The 22,777-nt window shown below is 40.3% G+C and overlaps 1 protein-coding gene across 22 annotated transcripts in view; it reads left to right on the top strand.

Moving 5' to 3' along the window:
* DLGAP1 (DLG associated protein 1) overlaps window positions 1-22,777 on the top strand; it is a 908,014-nt gene that overhangs the window by 599,716 nt on the left and 285,521 nt on the right. For 2 of the 22 annotated variants that reach the window (XM_058692604.1, XM_058692598.1), the window contains exon 1: window positions 8,189-8,320. The exons of the other annotated variants lie outside the window; for them this stretch is intronic. In XM_058692604.1, the coding sequence (XP_058548587.1) occupies window positions 8,270-8,320 (51 nt within the window). In that variant the 5' untranslated portion in view covers window positions 8,189-8,269. Of the gene's footprint in view, window positions 1-8,188; window positions 8,321-22,777 lie in introns of those variants that run through there. 22 annotated transcript variants of the gene reach the window in all.

Raw genomic sequence — 22,777 nt, 5'->3', positions numbered from 1 at the left:
TTCATACCAATATATTGAAAACAAGTGGATAATCTTAGAAAACTAAATTCGTCAAAATGTAATAAAAACAGAAACCATATCCATGGCAGTTTAAGAAATTGACACATTAACTTAAAATTTACTCAGAAAAAAAAAAGACCAGACCCAAAGGTTCTAGGAAACTTGCAAGGAAGGGGTAATCCCTGTTATATAAAAATTCTTCTGGAGATCTGAACAAAAAAAAGATGCCAAGTTCATCAAATTCATTTTAGGATTTAGTATAATCTTAGACAAAGGCAGTTTGAAAAAGGAAACTTTTAATGCAATTTGTTTACAGTGAACTTGATGTAAAAATTCTATAAGTTTATTTATTTATTTTGAGAGAGAGAGAGAGCATGCGCACAAGCGGGGGAAGGGCAGAGAGAGAGAGAGAGGAAGAGAGAATCCCAAGCAGGTTCCACCTAGGTCAGCACAGAGCCTGACACGGGGCTCAATCTCACAAACTGTGGGATCCTGACCTGAGCTGAAATCAAGAGTCAGACACTTACCCAGGCGCTTCTGATGCAAAAATTCTCAATAAATATTTCAACAAAATTAAATAATTATAAATAATGTAAAATAACATGACCAGATGGGATTTATTTGGTAATGAGAGGAAAGCTTAACATTAGAAAAGATACATACTTCACAGCATTAGGAAATTAAAGGAAAAAAACTACATGATTATTTTTATGCATAAATTATATTTTGTAATATTCAACAGCTACTAATGATTTAATTAAAAATTATGACAAATTAGAAACAGAAAAAAATCCTTAAAGTGTGTCTGACAGGAACTTTGTGTAATGTTGGATCATCCCTTTTAAATCCATGAAGAAGGTGGATTTCTTCTAAAATGTACTGAACTAGGTTTTGGCCAGTTATTTCTATTTCTACTTTTATTTTTATTATGTGCAACTGAAATATAACATTACATTTGTCTCAGGTGTACCACATAATGATTCCAGATTTATATCTATCGTGAAATGATCACCACACTAAGTCTGATTAACAGTCATCATCACACGTGATTACAAAAAAAAAAGTTTTTCTTGGGATGAAAACTTTCACGATCTAGTCTCTTAGCAACTTTCAAATATGCATTGCAGTATTGTTAACTATAGTTACCCTGCTGTGCATTACATTCCCAGGACTTGGGTATTTTACAACTGGAAGTGTGTACAATTGATCTTTAACAATTGCATCCACCCCCAACCCTCTGTCCCTGGCAACCACCAATCTGTTCTCTGTATCCAGGAGCTTGCTTTTGGGTTGTTTTTGTTTTGTTTTGTTTTTTTAGATTTCGAAATCCATCCATGCTGTTACAAATGGCAGGATTTCCTTCTTTCTATGGCCAAGTAATATTCCATTATATGTACATCACATCTCCTTTATCCATTCATCCACCAGGGGACACCGATGTCGTTTCCATATCTTGGCAATTATAGATAATGCTGCACTGAACATGGGAATGTTAGCGATTGGTTCTTTGCTGACATTTTTCTGTTGACATCATGCCTGTCTATAGCTTGTTCCCTATTATTTTCCCCCTAGAAAGGCTCATTTGAGCAATATAACCCAAATTCCTGCCTGTTCAAAGCTATGTTTTCACTTGAGTCTTTATACTTGAAGGAGAGCTTGACTGGATAGAAAATTCTTGGCTTCTGCTTTCTGGGCTTGCTATCTTATAGACAGATACTGCTCTCTTATGTTCTGAGGTTAAGTGTTTCTGTGGGTTATCTGATCTCAACCTCATTTTTCCTCCTTCAACCTGATTTTTATCTTTCTGCCCAACTGCCTAAAGGGTTGTTTCCAATAGTTTCTCTGAGATATGTCTTTATGTTGATCATTCTGAATGGCTTGTCACTGATAAAATGGGTACCTTTTTATTAAATCAAGTTGAGCCTTTTTTATTTCAGCAAAACTTTATTGAATTATATTTTAAGTTAATTATTTTATGCTATTACTTTGATTTTCTTCTTCAGAATTACAGCCATCCACATGTTGGATAGATTTCCTTGCTTCTCTAATCCTTCTCTTTTTATCACCACTTCCCTGCTCTTTTCCATTTTTATCTTTCCTGTCCCTTCATTTACCTTACTTTCCTTCAGTTCTGCCTGTTCCTATGTCACATCCTCCAGCTGTCTACAAGCAACCTTTTCTGGTATCCTCATTTCTTCCCTGAGTTTTTATAATTCTTCTTTGTGATCTTCTTTTATAGCTGTAATTGCTTCATTAGTTATGTTTTGACTTTGGGGTATGTTTCCAATCTTCTTTGTGGCAACATCTTTTCCCAGTGCATTTTTGTTATTTACTCTTTTTTACATTCTTTTTTTTTAATGTTTATTTTTGAGAGAGAGCACACGTGCATGCAAGCAGGGGAGAGGCAGAGAGAGAGAGAGAGAGGGAGACAGAGAATCTGAAGCAGGCTCCGCACTGTCAGCGCAAAGCCCGACGTGGGGCTCAAACCCACAAACTGTGAGATCATAGACCTGAGCCTAAATCAAGAGTCAGATGCCCAACCAACTGAGCCACCCAGGCGCCCCTTTTTTATATTCTTTATAGTACCTGTATGTGTATTCCTTTTATGTGACTCCTATCTGAATGAGTTATATTTTCCTAGAGAATCAGAAGTTTCCTTCAGAGGGAATGGTGGGCAGTAGTTTCCCAAGAACCAAGGGCTGCCTTTGCTGTTGCTACAGTTTAAACCGTTTCTTTATAATATGATGCATCTATGGAGTCACACATCCTCCAACTCTCAGACCAAACCTAGTTCTTTTCTCCTTCAATTACTTCACACGGATGACCTCACAGGCTGCCTGTTGTATGGGGACACAGAGGATACAGTCATCTTTAGAAAGAATTGTTCTGGCCCTTAATGAAAGTTGCCCACTTACACTCCACCACCTACGTTAGTTCCAGACCTTTCCACGGCTTTCCTTTCACACTGAGGTCCTCTCTTTGGACGACTGTGTATTTGACGGAGCTCCGCTGCACCCAGGTCCCCCTCACGCCTCTAATTTACCTGCCACATTATTGTGACTTCCCTCCTTGGCTTTCCGCTGGACTCCGACTTTGGAGTTGGCGCATTTTCTGCCGGTTTTGCTGAAAATATGATTTGTGGGCTTCTCTTCGTTTTGTTGTGCTGCTGTTTTTGTTCTTTGGAATGGATTCCAGGAGGAGAAGGGAGAAAAAAGTCACGTTCTGTGAAAAGCAGTCCTGTTAATATTTAGAAATATTTTCCTGCTCTTTTCTTTCTGCAAAAATGAGTTTGCATAAGAAAGCTCAGAGTATGTGTTTACCTATCGACCAAGTTGCTTTCCTAACATAAAAATAAAACTAAAGCACGGTCAGCTTTTCTTACTAACTTCTTCATAAACCCGGGCCATTTCTCTTCGTGCTCAGAGACCTTCTATTTAACAGCCTATTCTAGGATGATGTTGCCTTGTAAGTTCAAGCCTATCAAGCTGTTATCTTTTGGATGATTTAAAAGCCTTCTCTATCTTTGTCTTTTCTACTGCACTTTCTTGAACAATCTTTAAGATTAGCTACCTGGATTCTGGGGTCCTACCAAACGTTCTTTGAGTACATAAAGATATCATCTGCCTGGGCACAAAAAGTTAAGCTGAGTGTTTTCAGGTGTGTCCTCTTTTTTATTTAAATTTTTTTCTAATGTTCATTATTTATTTTTGAGAGAGAGAGAGAGAGACAGAGTGCAAGAGGGGGAGGGACAGAGAAAAAGAGAGAGAGAGAGAGAGAGACGGAGACACAGAACCCAAACCAGGCTCCAGGCTCCGGGCTGTCAGCACAGAGCCTGATGCGAGGCTCAAACACATGAACTGTGAGATCATGACCTGAGCCTAAGTCAGACACTCAACCGACTGAGCCACCCAGGCACCCCTAGGTGTGTCCTCTTTTTAAAAAGGAAAATATCCTTATTGAGAAAATCAATTTATTAATCTATTAATCTAGTAAATCTTATGATATTTTAAATTAACATCCTGCATGCTAATTTTCTAAGCAAAAGGCATGTGTTTGACCAATAGTGGATCTTCATGCAGTGGTGACATCAGAGCCATGTTGACCAGGGAAAAAGAGAATGATCAGATTTTTTAATTAAGAAGAATAGCCCTGACTCCCAACACAGAACACATGCTTTAAATTATTTTGCTAGTAGCAATATACTGTCATCACCCTCTCACCACAGCCTGCCAACTTCAGAGCTCTTTCCTTTATTCATTCAAGAAATATTTATTAAATGCCTACTATTGCCAGGCCCTGTGTAGTTGCAAAGGGTACAGTGATGATCAGAAACAGACATGATCCCTACTCTCATGCTCCTTCTTGTCAGTGGGGAAATAAATATTACTAAAATCGATTGCACAAATAAATTTAAATTTACTACTATGGCAAGGGCTCCTGATGAACTGTGGTGGGAGCTGTCCCTTGTCTGCAGTCAGGGCTGCCCTTTCCTTCAGTGGGAGGAATTGGCAGAATTGAGCTTCCCACAGGACTAGGGCCCCTACGGATTCTAAGGGATTGGGCAACTGGCATTTCTTAACACTACATAAACATCTTGCACCTAAGATAAGACTGCTGGGTCCCTAACGCCCAGAATGCTTATTCCCTGCCTTTCCTCCTTGCAATGCATTCCTCATACTTGTCTTCTTAGGAGAGTGACCAATGGGGAGGTAGATCTCTCCATAGTTCGTTTAACGAAGAGACTCAATGGAAGCCAAGTCTCTTCAAAGATGCCAAGAGTGTAGTGGCCCACGCACCTTCTGAGCCCACCGCTCAAAAGTACAAACCCATCCCAAGGGGCCACTTTGCTCAGTACCTGTGAAGGAGATTATGATACTCTAATAACGTACCGACAGAACTTCAGAGAAGCACGCCCTAGGAAGTGATGACTGAGATTAGGTCTGAAGGAAGAACTAGTCAATTAGACTATGAATCAAGGGAATCATGCAAAGGCAGGAAGAAACACAAGGGTCAGAGATAAATCTAGTGTGGCTGGCTCACCAGGATAGTGCAAGAGGAGGTCGGGAAGATATGCAGCACTATATCATTCAGGGCCCTGGGGTTGTGTTTAAATTTTGAATCTTTATATCCTCACTGTTGTGTGGAGGAGGGTAGAAGCAGGGAAAGCTGACATTCGCTTTGCCTTCTGAAAACATCCCTTTAGATGGAGTGAAACGATAAGAAACGTGGAAGAAGCCACGAAAGGTAAAATATACATCCCAAGTGAAAGATCCTGGCGGCTGGGACTAGGGTGGAGATGGTGATATTGGGGCAAAAGTTGGATAATTTCCAGAGATTCCAAATCTATAGGACTTGGTGATGCAGAGGGAGAAGGAAGTGTCCAGAACGGGACCTATGTGTCTGACTTGCATGGAAGATGGTGTTTCCATTCCCTCAAGTGGGGACTCTGGTAGAGCTTCAGTCAGGAGTGGGCAGCAGAGCCGGGAGGAGAAAATGAGCTTGATTTGGATGCTCCCTGTGGATGACGTGCTGTAAAGTATCTAAGTGAATGTGTCAAGGACCTGAAGCTCCTATGGGAAAGCGGGAATGAAAATATAAATTTATGAGTCATCTGCATACAAGACGTTTTCCTGGAATCCAAGCTTCTCTTCCCCATGCTTCTTCTTCTGCATGTACCATCTTGTAGATCATTTTCTTTGATAGAGAAAATGGGAGAGCTTGAGAGCTCGATGTTTTGGCCTCTTCCTCCCTCCTCCCCACTGCTCCTCCTCCTCTTCCTCCTCCTTCATCATCATCTGTTATACCGTTATACCATCTGGACCAAGCCTTGGGATTATCTTCGTTCTTCTATTTGTTCCAGTTTATATCTTTTTAAAAGGCCTCTTCTTAAAATTGTTTTTGGATTTTTTTTTCCTTTAATTTTTTTTTTTTTTTTTTTTTTGGTTTTTAGTTTTTGGTTTTGTTTGTTTTTGTTTTGTTTTTTTAGTGGGCTCCATCCAATGTGGAGCCCAATGTGGGGCTTGAACTCATGACCCTGAGCTGAAATCAAGAGCCAGACTCTTAGCCAACTGAGCCACCCAGGCGCCCCCATCTTGGTGCAATTCTTACAGATGCTCATCACTTACCTGTATTCATCCTTGATGGAAAACTCATCTCTCGTGTATGAAACAAGTTCCTTTAATGGGAACACTTCAAAACCCTCCTTGTACAATCTTTCTTGCTTTTTATTCTCATCTAGGTCATTTGATATCATCTCAACAGAATTAAGAGTTGTGATCCTGTTTTCCCTCTTGAATCATCTGCCCTTATTCATCAAAAGCAAGTCTGTCCCTATTCTCCTTCTATTTTTTCCTTTTCCTCTTTCTTCTCTTTTTCCTCCTCTTCCTTTATTGTCATCCTCCCCTTCTCCTTCCTCTTCCCCTCACTCTCTCTGATTTGGGGACTTTTTTCTTTATTGAAAATTAGCCATGACTAAACATCAACACAAATGGTCCCTTTGGTCAGGTCTATAGCTCATGAGTCCCCAAGGGTTTCCTACATTTGGCATTATCCTCAGTCCCCCCCTGCCCCATTTCTCCCCATCTACTTTCTGCAGAATTTACTTTATATGACTAATTCTTATCATTACAAACACTATATGGCAGTGTTTCCATGGCAAATTAATAATTTTATTAATATGTTTATTGACGTGTAATTTACCAACCATAAGATTCCCTTATTAAAAATATAGAATTTAATGGTTTTAGTATATCCACAGAGTTGTGCAAACATCATCACAACCTAAGATATGGACATTTTCACCACCCCAATAAGAAACTCTATTTATTAGCATTCTCTTCCCCGTACTGCTACCCTGTGCCCAGGGTGACCACGAATCCACTTTCTATCTCCATAGATTCTGCTTATTCTGAGCATTTTATATAAATGGTATCATATAAGATGTAATCTTTTGTGACTAGCTTTTTCAATCAGCCTACTATTTTCAAGATTCATCCATGTTATAGCATATATCAACACTTAATTTATTTTTAATGCCAAATAATATTCCATTGTGTAGATATAACACATATTTTTAACCATTCGCCAGCTGATGGAAATTAGGGGTGTTTCCATTTCTTGGCTCTTGTGCATAATGGTGCTATTCAACATTTGTGTGCATCAAATGTTTGTGTGGACACATGTTTTCATTTCTCCTGGATATTGAAGTATGAGTCATATGGTAACTCTGCTTCACATTTTGAGGCAAATCAATCACTTAATTATTGCTTTTCCTTTATCATTGCTCACTAGAGGTAGCTATGTTCTTATTAATTCAGGAGAGGAGAGTTTTAGGGTCTGGTTTTGCAAGGTGACAAAGACAAGAAAGGTTTCAAAGTCTTTAAGCTAAAATTACTTTGCTCAGTCATGTTGCCCTTGTCTGTTGATAATCTTGGACTTGTCTGGCTGTTATGATGGCACATTTTACTTGTTAAAGCTGGATTTTAATAAATGCTCAAATTCTATGAAGTAAAACACCTGGGAGAGGACACTGATTGCAGTGTCCTTCCTTTGCCCATCTGGGAAGGAGATGTACTCTTGTGTTTGCCCAAGGGTTTCTGAAACCGGTTTAATTGGTTTGAAGAAAATTAAGGAATTATTAAAGAATATGACTTATTTTAGGTGAATTTGATATTCAGGAGACAGGTATCTATTCTTATTTTACTGTTGGAGCCCTAACGTCTCTGTCTGCATTAGCTATTAGAATGTTGTATCCAATTTATATGTGTCTGCATACTTATCTTCAAAACTGTAAAATGCATCTGTCTTTCCATCGCTAGTCAGACAAGCCGGTATTCCTTTTTTAGAAAATTGCGGCGATCACTCCCCCATGTGTATTTCTCCTTGACAGAATACACATTAGCCACTATGTGTGCTGCAAAGTGAGCCAATAGCCTAAGAATCTACCGAGATAATGAAAGATAGCAATGTAATTTTGCTGGGATGGTGAGTGTGCAAGACTCTACAACTGCTATGCAAAACTGCATGGGCTTTAAAAATCTACACTGTTTACTTAAGTGTTATTCTTGAGTTATAAGATTTGATTTCGTTAGTATCTTCATATGAATGAAAATGTAAAGTTGCAAGTCTAGAGTTGTGAGCCATGGCCAACCACTCCGCACCTCCCAAGTTCTGTGTTTACTGCCTTACTCACCCACTTTGCGTCGGCAAATCATAGAGAGGAGCTAACTGCTCTCAGCTGCACTATACCAAATCAAAGCTGAGATGAATAATGAACTTAATTTTCCATAAAGACATTCTGTTTGGCATTTCAGCTAATAAGGTAAGCTAATGGCAATTCTGGGCTCTGGAAAAGAAAATGAATAGTCTCTTTGTGTTTGATTTCTGTGCTAATCCGTAATTTTTCTTTTAACATGCTGGAGTGAATTTCATGTTTCACGATGTGTGTGAATTTGGGATGAACAGTTTTATAAAGCGTACCCCCGATGCACCCTTTTTGGTTTATTAGGTTGCTTATGGTACCAGAGGGGCTAAGGGAGAAATCCAGCTTTTTTAGTAAGAATGACATCTCTATAATAATATTTTTATCATCTATAGTGCAAAATGAATTTACTAAAAAAGCAGAATACTTAGATGCAGCAAAGACAGACAAAATTATTTTAGCACTGCTTATTGAATATATTTGGCATGATATATTGTAAATTGATGTTGAATGTGCTCTAGAGAAAGCAGAATGCATACATCATGTTGGTTTCTGCGTCTTTTATTTCTAAGTACATGTTATTCTAGAGAAGGTAGTAATTTTCAATTGCTAAAATTATTCCACAGCTTCGGGATAGGTGGGTTTTATTTTGTAAGGTTGTATTTTTAAAAGAGCAGCATAATGGTAATGTGGATTTTCGTCATGATTACTTTCTTGATTTACCATGGCTGCAATGACTTCGGTCCATGTGGAAAATGTGATTGTTTATCCACTAAAGTTCATGGGACTAAAAACCATCAGACCTCTCTGAGCCTTTCATTGCTACCTTGGCTACTGTATATCAAAAATAAGAAGGATGAAACAATTACCTGGTTGGCTTAGCTTTTTGGGATACAGATTTTCAGTGCTTAACACTGAGATTTTCATTTTAGTCAGTGCCTAGCACAAACTAACGAAAACTTAGCAAGATGGGGAAGAAATGATTACCTTTTCTTTTTTAGAAGACCAACAGAAATGAAGAATACAATTAAGATTTATGTCTGCTGGGCTCACTGCCATGTCACCTGAAAAATCAGAGACTCTATTCTCTCAAAGTAGGTGACCTCAAAAGAGGTTTCCGAAGTCCTATGCAAAACAGCCAAAGGAGGTGGGAAATTTTGGAGAAATGAAAAGGAAATGTTTCTCCCATTCCTACTGTTCCAATCTGCCCATTCTGTTTTTGCGCGTGGGAAACGGGCTGTGGGCACCAGATATTTTTGTTTTGTGGAAATCTTTAAACATCACAATCAGACTTTTATAGAAAATGAAGAACTTTTATCCTTCCTCCCTTTAAAATGTTCACAATATCCGTTTTCCCTTGAAGTTTAAACAGGATGCTAGTTTGCGCACAACTGACTGCTACCAATGACCCGGTCCCCTTACAGATCACCCATGGTCCACCTACAAATTTAGGCATTTCTTTTGAAAAGCCTCTAATTTAGTAAACCTATGAGAAGTCAGAGTGTGGCATTTTAGTCTATCACGGTTCATTTTTCAGAACACCAAGACAGACATATGTTACTCTTCATACTTCAAAGTTTTAAAATATGTTCAATTTCACGGCTATTCTCTATTTGCAGAACTCTGTTGGAAGCTCCAATATGGTGGATTGTTTTGGATTTGTAAGGTGTTCATTTTCTTTTCCTCTTTTTTCCCTTTCCCTCTCACGCCCCATCACTCCAGACCATTCTTGGCTGCCCCACGCCCACGCACTGTTTTGCTTCCTTAATTCTGATTCCCCTTCTCAGTTTCACTGGTTCAGAACCTCTGCATTGCACTGTGTCTATTTTTTTAATTTTTGTTAATGTTTATTTATTTTTTGAGAGAGAGAGAGAGAGAGAGCGTGAGCTGGGAGGGCAAAGAGAGAGGGAGACAGAATCCGAACCGGGTTCCAGACTCTGAGCTGTTTTCATAGAGCCTGACGTGGGGCTCGAACTCATGACCTGAGCCAAAGTCGGACGCTTAACTGACTGAGCCACCCAGGCGCCCCACACTGTGTCTATTTTAAAGTTGGAAGAAACAAACCAGAAAGCAAACTTTTGCAACCACCAAGTTTTTGTTTTCTAGTCCCTGTCATTTGTAAACTAAGAAAACCTTCATACCAGCACACTTGTTTATCTGCGATTGCTGTCTAAAACCAACCTGATGGTGAAAATGTGCAAGGCTGTTCGACTAGCATCCTTTCCAGCATTCCTTTTTCCACAGTGGTCAGCCCACTCGTGCTTCAAGATGAGATGCAAAGTTGTTAGTCCTTTCAGACATTCTTAGCGATGCCAACTGCAAGGCATGTGTTATTTACAGGCTCACATGTTAACTCTCTGTGCTTGTTAATTTATTAAGGAGAAAATCGAGTGCAAACAGCACCACCACCTTCCCTACACTCACGCACACACGCGCGTGCGCATACACTTAGCAAAGACGGCAGAGCAGCTATCTACCAGGGACGCTAGTAACTGAAGCAGTGGCATTGTCACAGATGGCCCCCATCATAAGAAGTTCTTGGCACTGTGGCAAGGAAGCCTGAGCAGGAGGCAGCAAACAGATTTGTTCCCAAATACACGTGAAACCCATTCTTGGGGACAATCAGGATTAAGTGGAGGAGGAGCAAAGACGAGAGAGGACTAAAACATCACCAGACTTGGTTATTAATTGTTAACCTTACCGCATTTATGCTCACAGGCTGGGGGACCCCAGGATATCTGTGTTATAAAAAATAAAGGCATTACTCCAGACCTATCATCTCTAAAACTGGGCTCGGTATCTTTCCTACAAGCCTCCTTATTCTGTGTTTCCTACCCCTGTAAAGAGCACCACTATCTACCCATTATTTTCAACCCAGAAACACGGGGGGAAACTTTGATTTTTTCCCCTCTACCTCACCCCCACATCTCCGAGGCAGGCTCACAAAAGTCAGTTGAATGAATGAATGAATGGGTGGTTGGATTCATCCCCAAGTCCCGTGAATTTAATTTCTATTCACTTCTCTCCATTCTCTCTGCCACTATCCTAGTTAAATCATTATCGTTTCTCACCTAGATGATTACAAATACCTCCTAAGTGGTCTTCCCACCTCTGGTTTTCCATTAATCTAGTCATTTGTATACTAGCTCACATAATCTTTCTAAAATGCAAAGAGAATCACTGAATCTTCTGCTTATCAATCTTCAGTGGGTCCTCCCCTTGTACCCTTGGGACAAAAAGTCCACCTCCTTACCATGACTTACAGGGTGTGACGTAATCAGGGAACTTTTTCCTTCACAGCCTCTCTTCTTCATATTCCCTGTGTTTTTGCACTTTAGTCCTCCCTGAACTACTTTTAACTTTCTCATAAGTGCTGTGTTGTCCTGCTCAGGGCCTTTGCACGAGCTGCTTCCTCTTTGGTCTCTTCTGTCCATCCAGCTCAAACTCCTTTCTTCTCTACTTAGCCCCTTTTCAACTTTCCCGTCTGGTCTGAGACAGCACTTCGTCCAGGAAGCCCTTTCTGACTGGCCAGATTTGAGCCCACTCCCCTGTCCCCATCATTCTCACAGCATTATTTCCGTGCCATGCTTCTGCTATTTTATACCAGATTGCCTATTCCACTAGCCTATCGGTTCCGTGAAGGTAGATAGCCAGTCTCTTAGTCACATCTGTGGCCACGAACAAGTGAAAGTAAATTCCATCTGAACACATGAATAAATACTTGGACTCCTCAACAAGCTTTATTACCCTTTGTTCTGATGAGGATGCAGAAACCGAATGCAGTGTTTCTTTGTTACCCATTCCTACAAAGTCCTGTGCTACAGCAGTTCGCATAAATTCTTCCATCTTCTCGTTCTTATTCGCATTTTATAAATGAGGCCACTGAGGCTTAAGGTGCCATAAATAACCCTGATATTAAGGCATGGGCGGCTCATCGTGATGCTAGGGGTCAGCTCTTTCTATTCTCCACATGGCCCACTACATCCATAGAATGAGAAAACATTTTAATCTTAAAAATAAATAATAGATAAAGGGCGCCTGGGTGGCTCAGTCGGTTAAGCGTCCAACTTTGACTCAGGTCATGATCTCACGGTTCGTGAGTTCGAGCCCCGCAGCGGGCTCTGTGCTGACAGCTCGGAGTCTGGAATCTGCTTCGGATTCTGTGTCTCCCTCTCTGCCCCTCCCCCCCACCCCTGCCCATCTCTCTCAAAACTAAATAAAAACATTTAAAAAATTTTTTGAAATGAATAATAGATTGATCACTGGCTTTTTGACCTCCAGTCGTCTGCTCTGAATGTAGATTTTCCTTATTGTTAATCTGAAAGTACCTTTCTTTGTGCCATATGCTTTATTCTCAAGGTTTTTTCTGCAGGCCCTCTGTCTATAGCATTTTCTGCCTTTCTTGCTCTCTCCATAGTGAGAGTCACTGGACCTCTCATTTCTGTTTCATTTCCATTTGTCCTTTTTTTGGGGGGGGCTACTTTAATACTTTTATAAAAGGTCATAAAAGTATCCAAGAAGATCAATAAATGTGATACAATGATATATATCCTAATATGAAGAACTTTCTTTCAGTACCTTGCTTTGCTTCACAATAGTCTATTGTCCTTTTCAGCACGGATTCCCCGCCCCACCCAGTCCTGCTCCCTGATTACTCTCTCCAGAGCACTTTTGCCTGAGCTCAGTTATTCCTTAATGTTTGTCAGCCGCAGCCTGATGTCAGACTACCTACGAGGCTTCCGCTGGCCTTTCATGGGAAAAGCAAATTACTGCTTGTTACCCACCCAGCTGCTTAATTAGCAGTATTCTCTGTGGAAGAAATATCTAGAAGTACAGCTAGAGAGGGAACATATACCGCGGCGTCTGGGAAATGATCCATGTTGTGCTGACCATGACAGCCTGTGGTCCCCGAGATCCCACACCCGGATGCCCAGTTACAGAATGGGAGAGACCATACAGCAGTGTGTGCACAGCAAATGCTTTCACATTGGACAGACCTCGGTATGAATCCTCTTTCTACCGTGTTTCTATCCGGTAGCCTTGAGCAAGTCCACGAACTTTCCTGTGCCTCAGTTCCTTCATCTGTAAAACAGAGGTCATAATGGTGTCAAGCTCAGCAGAGTAAAATCTCACCATGATGACAGTGTTGGTGGTTGACATAGATAGATGGAAAAATAGCCCAGATATGCCCATGTCTTAGTCCCAGGAAATTGTGGCTGTTACCTTAGGTGGCGAATGTGACTTTACAGATGTGATTAGTCAAGGATGTTCGGAAGTGGAGATTATCCTGGGCTATCTGGGTGGGCCCTAAGTGGAGTCACCAGCGTCCTGATAAGAGAGAGGCAGACAGAGATCTGAATGCAGAAGAAGGCCATGTGGCCGTGGAAGCAGAAGAGAGATTTAAAGATGCTCTGATGCCGGTTTTGAAGACGGAGGGCAGTGCCTTGAGCTGAGCAATACAAGGAACGCAGCCCTAGAAGATGGAGAGGCAAGGAAAGGGATTCTCCCCTAGAGCTGCCGGAGGGAGCTCAGCCCCGCCCAGAACCTGGTCTCCACTGAGCTCTGGCTCCAGAGTTGTTAGAGAATAAATGCGATTGAGTCGTTTTAAGCCACTGAGCTTGGGATCATTTGAAACAGCAGCCTCAGGAAACTAACACAATGGTGATATTTTGGGAAATGCAAGATGACTCCGAGTGAGCTGATAACATAAGAAAAGTGACATTAGGAAGGCTGATGATGGGGTGGAGAGGCCCTCTAGTTTGAAAGGTGTGGTGGGAGGTATCACGGCGCCTGCTGTGTGTTAAGAGGGAGACCAGAAGTAAAAGGGCAAAGGGTTAAGCCATGTGCAGGGATTTTAGACGCAAACAGAAGCACGGAGAAGGGAGGGCTGGACGGTGACTGAGGGTGTGATGTGACAGGGAGGGTAGGGGAGCAGATGGGGTTCGGGAAAGAGTGATCAGTTACAAAGAAAGGCTGGCTTGGGGAATTTCCCTGGGCAGCGAGGATGCTGAGGAAGTGTGGATTTTAGAAGAGAGGACCTGTGTCCCCTAAACAAAAGGAGCCATTTTCTATTATTCTCAGTGCCATATTACTGATAGAAAAAGACACTCCCAGGAAAGGGATTCTGAAAAAAGATGTGTTGTGCTTTAAGCCAAGGCAAGACTATTAGCAGGAGACTGAGTGCCTTCGACTTCGTCTATTTCTAGCACTACCCAGAGAGGTGTAGGCTGAAGCGAAGTTAGTTTCATCTGAAATCTCCACGTGTTGTACATAATTTGGTATTTCCTACAGAACACATTGTGCCTTTTCACACAGCCATGCCTCCACGCATGCTAGCTCTCCTCTCCTGTCCTACCCTCCGCTGCCTGGACCCAGCTGGCAAAGTCTTGCCCATCCTTCCAGCCTCGAGTCAAGTATGAACTCCTTGAACCAGCTTCCAGGCTAACTGCACTGGCTGGTTCCTATTCGCTAGCAATTTGGGCACTTCATTGTCACCACAGTTAAATGATTGCTGCTCCCTCCCCTCCACTAAGTTCCCCTTTCCCTCCTCCTTAGACAGAGAGGTCCCTGGGGGCAAATACCAGCCTGTGGAGAACACTTCTTCTGCACCCCCAGGGCTTGGCATGCAGGAAGCATTCAATAAATGCGAATGGTTGCTAAGAAAGTAGATCTTAAATGTTCACAGCACAAAAAAGGTTGGGGGGAGGGGGTGGTGGTATGTTTAATCAACAGAATGAGGTATTAGCTAAAACTATGCTGGTAATCATTTTGCAGCATATATCAAACCAAAACGTTGTATACCTTAAACTTACACGATGTTATATATCAATTATATCTCAAGAAAGGTAGAAACAGGAAAAAAGAAGATTTGAGGGGGCTTCAAGAACAAAAAAATAAATGTGTACAGATGGATGGATGAATTGATTCACTAATTGTACCTTATGCGCAGACTTATCATGGGGTAAAGAAAAAAAAAAAAGGTTATGCATCCCAGAGCCAGTGTCTAAAGAAAATAAGGCCTTCCATCCAATTCTCTTCAAAGTAAGAAATCATAAAAGTAAATAGCACCAGAACTCCTTCGTGCATGATACACGTGTTAATTGCATTATCATCTGTTGTATAGTTCAAATGACAATTCAATATCTGGTCTAGAATTTAAGAACAGATTTTCTTCACCTTCCAGATCTGATCTGCCATCTCCTTTATGACATTTTTTTAAATCAAGGCAGACTATAAAAGGAAAAAAAAGTACCATGTTAAATGCACACAAATTTAGGGGCGCCTGGGTGGCTCAGTCGGTTAAGCATCCAACTTCAGCTCAGGTCACCATCTCGCGGTCCGTCAGTTCGAGCCCCGCGTCAGGCTCTGGGCTGATGGCTCGGAGCCTGGAGCCTGCTTCCGATTCTGTGTCTCCCTCTCTCTCTGCCCCGCCCCCGTTCATGCTCTGTCTCTCTCTGTCTCAAAAATAAATAAACGTTAAAAAAAATTTTTTTTTTAAAAAAATGCACACTAATTTATTTTGAAGCAAGGTTTTTTATTAAACCACGGGTCGATTTTTACCTAGTGTCTTTCACATTTGAGAGCCAACTGTCTAAAATTCACAATTGTTTTCTTAAAAAAGATAAATTTGTCATGTGCCATGGATGCTATTACTTACAGATGCTACTATTATCTTTTTATTACAAAAATAAAAGTGAGAGCAGTAGTGAAATGTGTCACGATCACATGTGGAATAAAATGATCTTATGAGGGGCGCCTGGGTGGCTCAGTCGGTTGAGCGTCCGACTTCAGCTCAGGTCACGATCTCACAGTCCATGAGTTCAAGCCCCGCATCGGGCTCTGGGCTGATGGCTCAGAGCCTGGAGCCTGCTTCCGATTCTGTGTCTCCCTCTCTCTCTGCCCCTACCCCGTTCATGCTCTGTCTCTCTCTGTCTCAAAAATAAATGTTAAAAAAAAATTTAAAAAAAAAATGATCTTATGAGAATTAAATACAACACGAATAAATTGTCAAGTGATTCAATATGCACGGCATCTCCCTACAACAAGCATGCAACTCAGAAGGCCCAATTAGTATGCCCAAGTCTCAGGGACAAATCGTAAACTACTTTATCTTCGTCCTACATCCATCTGAATATTTAGTAAATTTAGAATTGCATAGTTAACCTGGCTCTAAGAGTTTACTCTTTACTCTGAACAACAAAGTTGCAGCTCGCTACCAAACAGGGTAACTCTGGGGGAAGGTGAAATCCTACACTTCCCATATACATCGATGTGGACTTCCCGTGGGTGGAAGGCACAGTGTCAGACATCGCAGGCAACACAAATACGTGTCCCGACCATGCCCACTTTACAACTGCTGGGCAGTTCTAGTCGTATTTGCTTACAAACCACACAATGGGCTATTTCTTGACAATCAAAAGACCCTGATCAGCGTGACCGAAACTGATGAATTGCTAAAAAAAAAAAAAAAAAAAAAAAGTTGCCTTGAGAAAAAGAACAACTAGCGTTTTAGGATTTCCTTGTGTAAAGTCGACTAGTCGTATTTTTGCTGGCTTTCGCTACACTAGAATCAAGCCCTCTGCTTCTGGAAGGAGAGTGATTTTGTTGTGCTAGGGCACCAGGAAAAGTCAGTTGTTTTACCCATTCACTGAAGCTTTCTTGCTGCAGATGGGTGGCCATTATTTCTGCCTTTTGCCTCTTTACCTTCTCAGTTTTAATTCCATGGCTGTGTCCCAATCTACATTGTTTTTCAATTGCTGAGAAATTAGATATCATCAGCTAGTAATGTGCCGGTTAAAAACTTTTTTTTTTGTCTCTTTTCCAAACTGTCATGGAATGTAGAAAGAGGAAAAAGTTGTTAGTACTTGCTGCATTCCTCACTGCACATAACTTTGATAATCCAGGGTACTTGGCTTTCTTAAAATGAAATTGTAAATGATATTTAATGGTTTTTAAAAGTTTGATCTCTAATGCTTTTTAAAAGTTTAACAAAACTGTTAAAGTTTTATTAACAAAGAGGAAACATTTGGGGGCGCCTGGGTGGCTCGGTCAGTTAAGGGTCCAACTCTTGATTGCAACTGGGGTCATGATCTTTTCGTGAGTTTTAGCCCCACATCAGACTCTGTGCTGACGGCATGGAGCCTGCCTGGGATTCTCTCTCTCTCCCCTTCTCTGTGCCTCTCTTTCTCTCTCTCTCATTTTCTCTCTCTCTCTCAAAATAAATAAATAAACTTAAAAACAAAACAAAACAAAACAACCCAAAGAAACATTTCTATAAAGTATAAGATTAATAATGTCCATTGCAGGGGAGGGAAAAAAAAATAATATCCATTGCTTGCCAAAATTAATATATTCATGTCAGAGTCAAAAGTCACATACAAATAGAGTTGAGAAGAGTCATAAGAGGGAATATACTTAAATTTCACCATATGTCTAAGTGCTTCATTTTTATAGAAAAGAAATAAACACTCTAAGTTATTGAAGAGGGAGAGCTAATTCATTATACTGGAGGTTTAAACATAAAAGGGAAGGAAGAAAGAAAATAACATATGCTTGGATTCCAAAACCCTGTCACATCATAACACCCAAAATTGGAGAGAAGACGGAAAACATATCTTGCAAGCCTCGTCCACATGTTTGGCACCCCCTCACAAAACCCCTGTGCCATTTTATTAACACACTTTTTCACATGTAGCAGTTGGATCTAATGAGAGGCTGAACCTTGCCTTTGTGGTAGAGATTGATTTATTTTTCCCCTTCATTCTGAGTTCTCCGGGAGCCCGCCCCAGGCCTTCGAGAGCCTGCTTCATTGTTCCTCATTAGTATTTATCACTTTTACAGAATGCCACGGGGTGCTCAGAACTCTAGCGTGCTATTCAAAAGAAAACACAAAATCCCTGCTCTTGGAGGTGGGGGCGGAGTGGGGGGAAGCCATTAAAAGCATTCACGGAATCTAAGAAAAGGAAAATACAATCGTGATGAAACAATGTGTCCAGTAGGAGAGCCACGCAGGCTACCTTTGAGAGGTACATTCCAAGGGGAGACGGAAGAATGTGTGGTTGAGGACTGTCTCCTTCTGAATCTGACCACCCTCTGCGATGACTTCTGGTCAGTGCGCCAGCTCAGAGCAGGAGCAGGTGGCAAGCCTGAAATGGAGCAAGCCAGGTATTCAAGTCACATAACAGGAGGGGCGAAAAAGTGCAATGCCTCCTCGGTGGGCCGGGGCACCACTCACCTGCCATCTGTGTGACAGCATTCAGAGTCGGGAGGGTGCTTGAGAAGGGAAGAAAGAGAATCTAATCCCACTACCTTTTACGAGTACTCAGAGAAAACATCTATAAAAACTGAGGATAAAAATGTTGCATAGTGATGTGCTCTCGCACAGACCTGATTTCCTCTTTCATATCACCCAATAAATGCAATTTCCTCCTAAAGTGTATTTTTTTTAATAAAGAAAATTAGTGGGATTCTACGATAGGTATATTTTTCTGGGAGGGAAAGTGATGCATTTGGTTTCGTTTCCTCCTGGTGTCGTAATCCTTTGCCATCAGCAATGCTACCAAGATTGGAACACTGATTTTAATATTTCGTACTTTAATTGACTGTAGTTCTCCCGTATATCTACTCAGTTTGAAATTTTGGATGACAGTATGTTTTCAGCTCAACCTATTTTAATTCTTATTCTAGATTCTGTGGAATCATATGACAGCAGGTTTAAGGCTGATATTAACCACTTCTTATTTTTGGCAGGTTGGTATAAACATTATTAAATAGGTCTATAAAGTCAAGTAAAATACGCTCATGCCTGCCACGTAGCATACACCCAATAAATAGCTTATGAAGGAAAGGTGGGGGGAAAGTACATAATTAGAAGGGTGAACGAAGAGAAAATTCTCCATATGCAATTACAAGAAACTCCTTCTGTCCAGGTTTAGGTTTCCATTAAATTCACTACAGCCACCAAGAAGTAAAACTCAAGTGAGATGCCCTTATACATCCAGCGATGGCGATTGGTTCCAAAAGTGCTAGAGTTTGTAGGTTAGAAAGGAGAATAATTTATGTGAAGTCCTCCTGACATAAAACTTGCCTCTCTTATATAACATAAATGGTAAATGTGGCATTAGAGTTCTGCTTCTTTCTCCAAAGGGTATTTTTTAAAAAGCACCCACAAATGTCATCCCATCTATTTTTAAGCAGAGCGCTGCCGGGGAACCAGCTGAATCGTGTAAACCCAATGGGAAAATTCTACGTTTAAATAAGCTATTCTACCTCATTGAAAATAAGCGGTGCAGAATGACACAGAACATATGGGTTTTTGCATACAGTTACGTGTAAGTGTTCTTAACTTTGAATATAAAATCCCAGCCCAAGCTGGAAAACAGGAAAGCAAAATATATTCTTTAGTAATGGCTCTTTAGCGATTCCAACTTCTGATTCTCCCACCCAACTTTTATCAATTTCCAGTGAAAACCTATTCCTTGGGTTTCCTTTGCAAGTGTCAGAGCAGTATTTGTAGATTGAGACAATGTAGATTGTAGATCTACAATCAGATTGTAGATTGAGACAATGTAACTACAATAGAAATTCTACAAGAGAGACCTACACTAGCTGTAAATTTGGGGGGTTTTCATAGATTTCATTTTTTAATGGATTTGGGGTTTTTCCACAAATTTCTTTTTTTTTTTAAAGATCTTTTTTTTTAATTTTTTTTTTTAACATTTATTTATTTTTGGGACAGAGAGAGACAGAGCATGAATGGGGGAGGGGCAGAGAGAGAGGGAGACACAGAATCGGAAGCAGGCTCCAGGCTCTGAGCCATCAGCCCAGAGCCCGACGCGGGGCTCGAACTCATGGACCGCGAGATCGTGACCTGAGCCGAAGTCGGTCGCTCAACCGACTGAGCCACCCAGGCGCCCCTTCCACAAATTTCTTAATAAACATTATATATGTGAATTCTGAAAAAAAAAAATACAAACAGTACAAAATGATATAGAGTTAGAAGGAAAAGCCCCCTGTTTCCTAGTCTCCCCATGCCTACTTCCTAAAGACAACCATGACTATTATCATTTTAACATTTTCCTTCTGACATTTTATGCATGTATCCAAACACAAAAATATACGTGTATATGCATATATACACACCATATATGCGCATTTATTTTCTTTCTTTTTAACAAACCGTATGATACTGTAAGTTAATATTCAGCGCTTGACTCTTTTAACTTTATAATTATGTTGGTCTTCTTTTCATGGCAGTATATAGAGATCACCTCGTTCTCTTTTTCTTTCTTTTCAGTCTTTTATTTAAATTCCAGTTAGTTAACCTACAGTGCAATATTGGTGTCGGGACTAGAACCCAGTCGTCCATCACTTACATACAACACCCAGTGCTCATCCCAACAAGTGCCCTCCTAATGCCCATCACTTATTTAGCCCATCCCCCACCCACCTCCCTCCATTAACTCTCAGTTTATTCTTTTTCTTTATGTTTATTTATTTATTTTTGAGAGAGAGAGAGAGAGAGAACTAGAGCACATGCATGAGTGGGGGAGGGGCACAGAGAGAAGGAGACACAGAATCGCAAGCGGGGTTCGCGCTGTCAGCACAGAGCCTGACTCGGGGCTCAAACTCTCGAAATGTGAGATCACGACCTGAGCTAAAATCCAGAGTCAAGCACTTAACCAACTGAGCCACCCAGGTACTCCATCCTTATCTTTAAGCACCTCTCATGATTTGTTTCCCCCTCTCTCTCTTTTTCCTCCACTGCCCATATATTCATCTATTTTGTTTCTTAAGTTCTACATATGAGTGAAATCGCATGCTATTTGTCTTTCTCTGGCTGACTTATTTCACTTAGCATTATACCCTCTAGCTCCAGCCATGTCATTGCAAATGGCAAGATTTCATTCTTTTTGATTGCCAAGTAATACTCCATTGCATATACATATATATATATGTATATGTATAGATATAGATATCTATCTATATCTATGTATATATCTATCTATATGTATACATATGTGTATACATACATACATATACATGTATACATATCTATCTATACGTATAGATAGATACATGTATATCTATCTATACGTATAGATGGATATATCTATATCTATCTATATATCTATCTATACGTATAGATAGATAGATAGATCTATATATATCACATCTTCTTTATCCATTCATTAGTCAATGGACATTTGGGTTCTCTCCATAGTTTGGCTGTTGTTAATAATGCTGCTAGAAACATTGGAGTGCATGTACCCCTTCAAATATGTACTTTTATACCCTTTAGGTACCTCATTCTTCTTAATAACTGTAAAATTCTTCATTATATGGGAGTATTCATTCCTTTAGCAAATGTTTAATGCTCATCTACCATGTGTCAGGCACACTTTCAGACACTAAGCATACAAAATTGAATAAGACAAAATCCCTGCTTCATGAAAAAAACATTCTACTATATTTTAACATTTGAGGAACTAGAATATTAACAATACATATTGAGCACCATTAGTCACTATCACGTTTGTGGCTTTTACAAACAGTGCTGTAATACATCACCCAGTAAATAAATCTTGATCCTAATTTATCAGTTGAGTAAGTGGCAGATGTTATTTTTATTCATTCAGTCTTTCAGTCAATTCTTTCTTCATATTGTCAACTTCTCCAGGAATGGATTGTGACTTTTTCATTGTTAATTAAATTAATGCAGGAATAGAATTTTTATACTTAGATGCTCTACCTTTGTAAATCTACCCTCTCAAGTACCTTAATAAAGATGTTAAAATTTATCTGAAGTGAATCCTTCTGAACCAGCCTATGATAATGATCTGAAGGGGAATTAGGTCAAATGAGCCAGTTTCTCTCCACTTTTATTGATCATATGTGCTAGAAACTTCTGATTTAAATATTTCATGATAACCAAATACCTTCCGGACACAATTTTTATGTCTCCTTTTGGTTTCTGTGTAGCATAAGAACAAAGGAAAGATGTTTTTGTAAATCAAACAAAACACATAAATATATTTCTCCATTCGTAGAAAATTATGCTTTCTACAAAATTGGGCAAAAAAAATCAATTTCTATTTCTATGATTCTCATTCAAAAACCTATCCCCGAGTTTCTATTGTCTTTACGCCCCATATATTTATTACAATTGAAATCAGGTCAAAATTTACATCTAGGAGTGCCTCAGACAAGAAGAGAAGGAACGCGAATTGCCAGATAGTGGGTGCACCAGGGAGAAAGTAGCCTCACCCCCTCTACCTCAGTGGTTGGAGGGGAGGGTCCCCCATTTCCCGCCTCCTACTCCACGATATCCTACCCACCCGCAGAAAGTATTCTCTATGTTTCAGACTTCCAGTGGTATCAAAGACATTTGACCAGTTTGGGTAGAAACTAGGAAGCCACTTAAATTTTTTTTTTTTTTTCTAAGAACTATGTCCTCCTAGGAAAAAAAGTTCTCTGTGGACTTCTGACACAAAACGATTTGTTTTGTTTTGTTTTGTTTCATTTTCTGGCTGTTATCCAAATCTGTCTCAGGGAAAACAAAAATAATTCCTTTTCGTC

The sequence above is a fragment of the Neofelis nebulosa genome, chromosome 11 (assembly GCF_028018385.1).
Source record: "Neofelis nebulosa isolate mNeoNeb1 chromosome 11, mNeoNeb1.pri, whole genome shotgun sequence".
In the NCBI taxonomy this organism is placed as follows: Eukaryota; Metazoa; Chordata; class Mammalia; order Carnivora; family Felidae; genus Neofelis; species Neofelis nebulosa.
The sequence above is the reverse complement of the archived record's forward strand: the minus strand, read 5'-3'. Positions and strand labels throughout refer to the sequence as shown.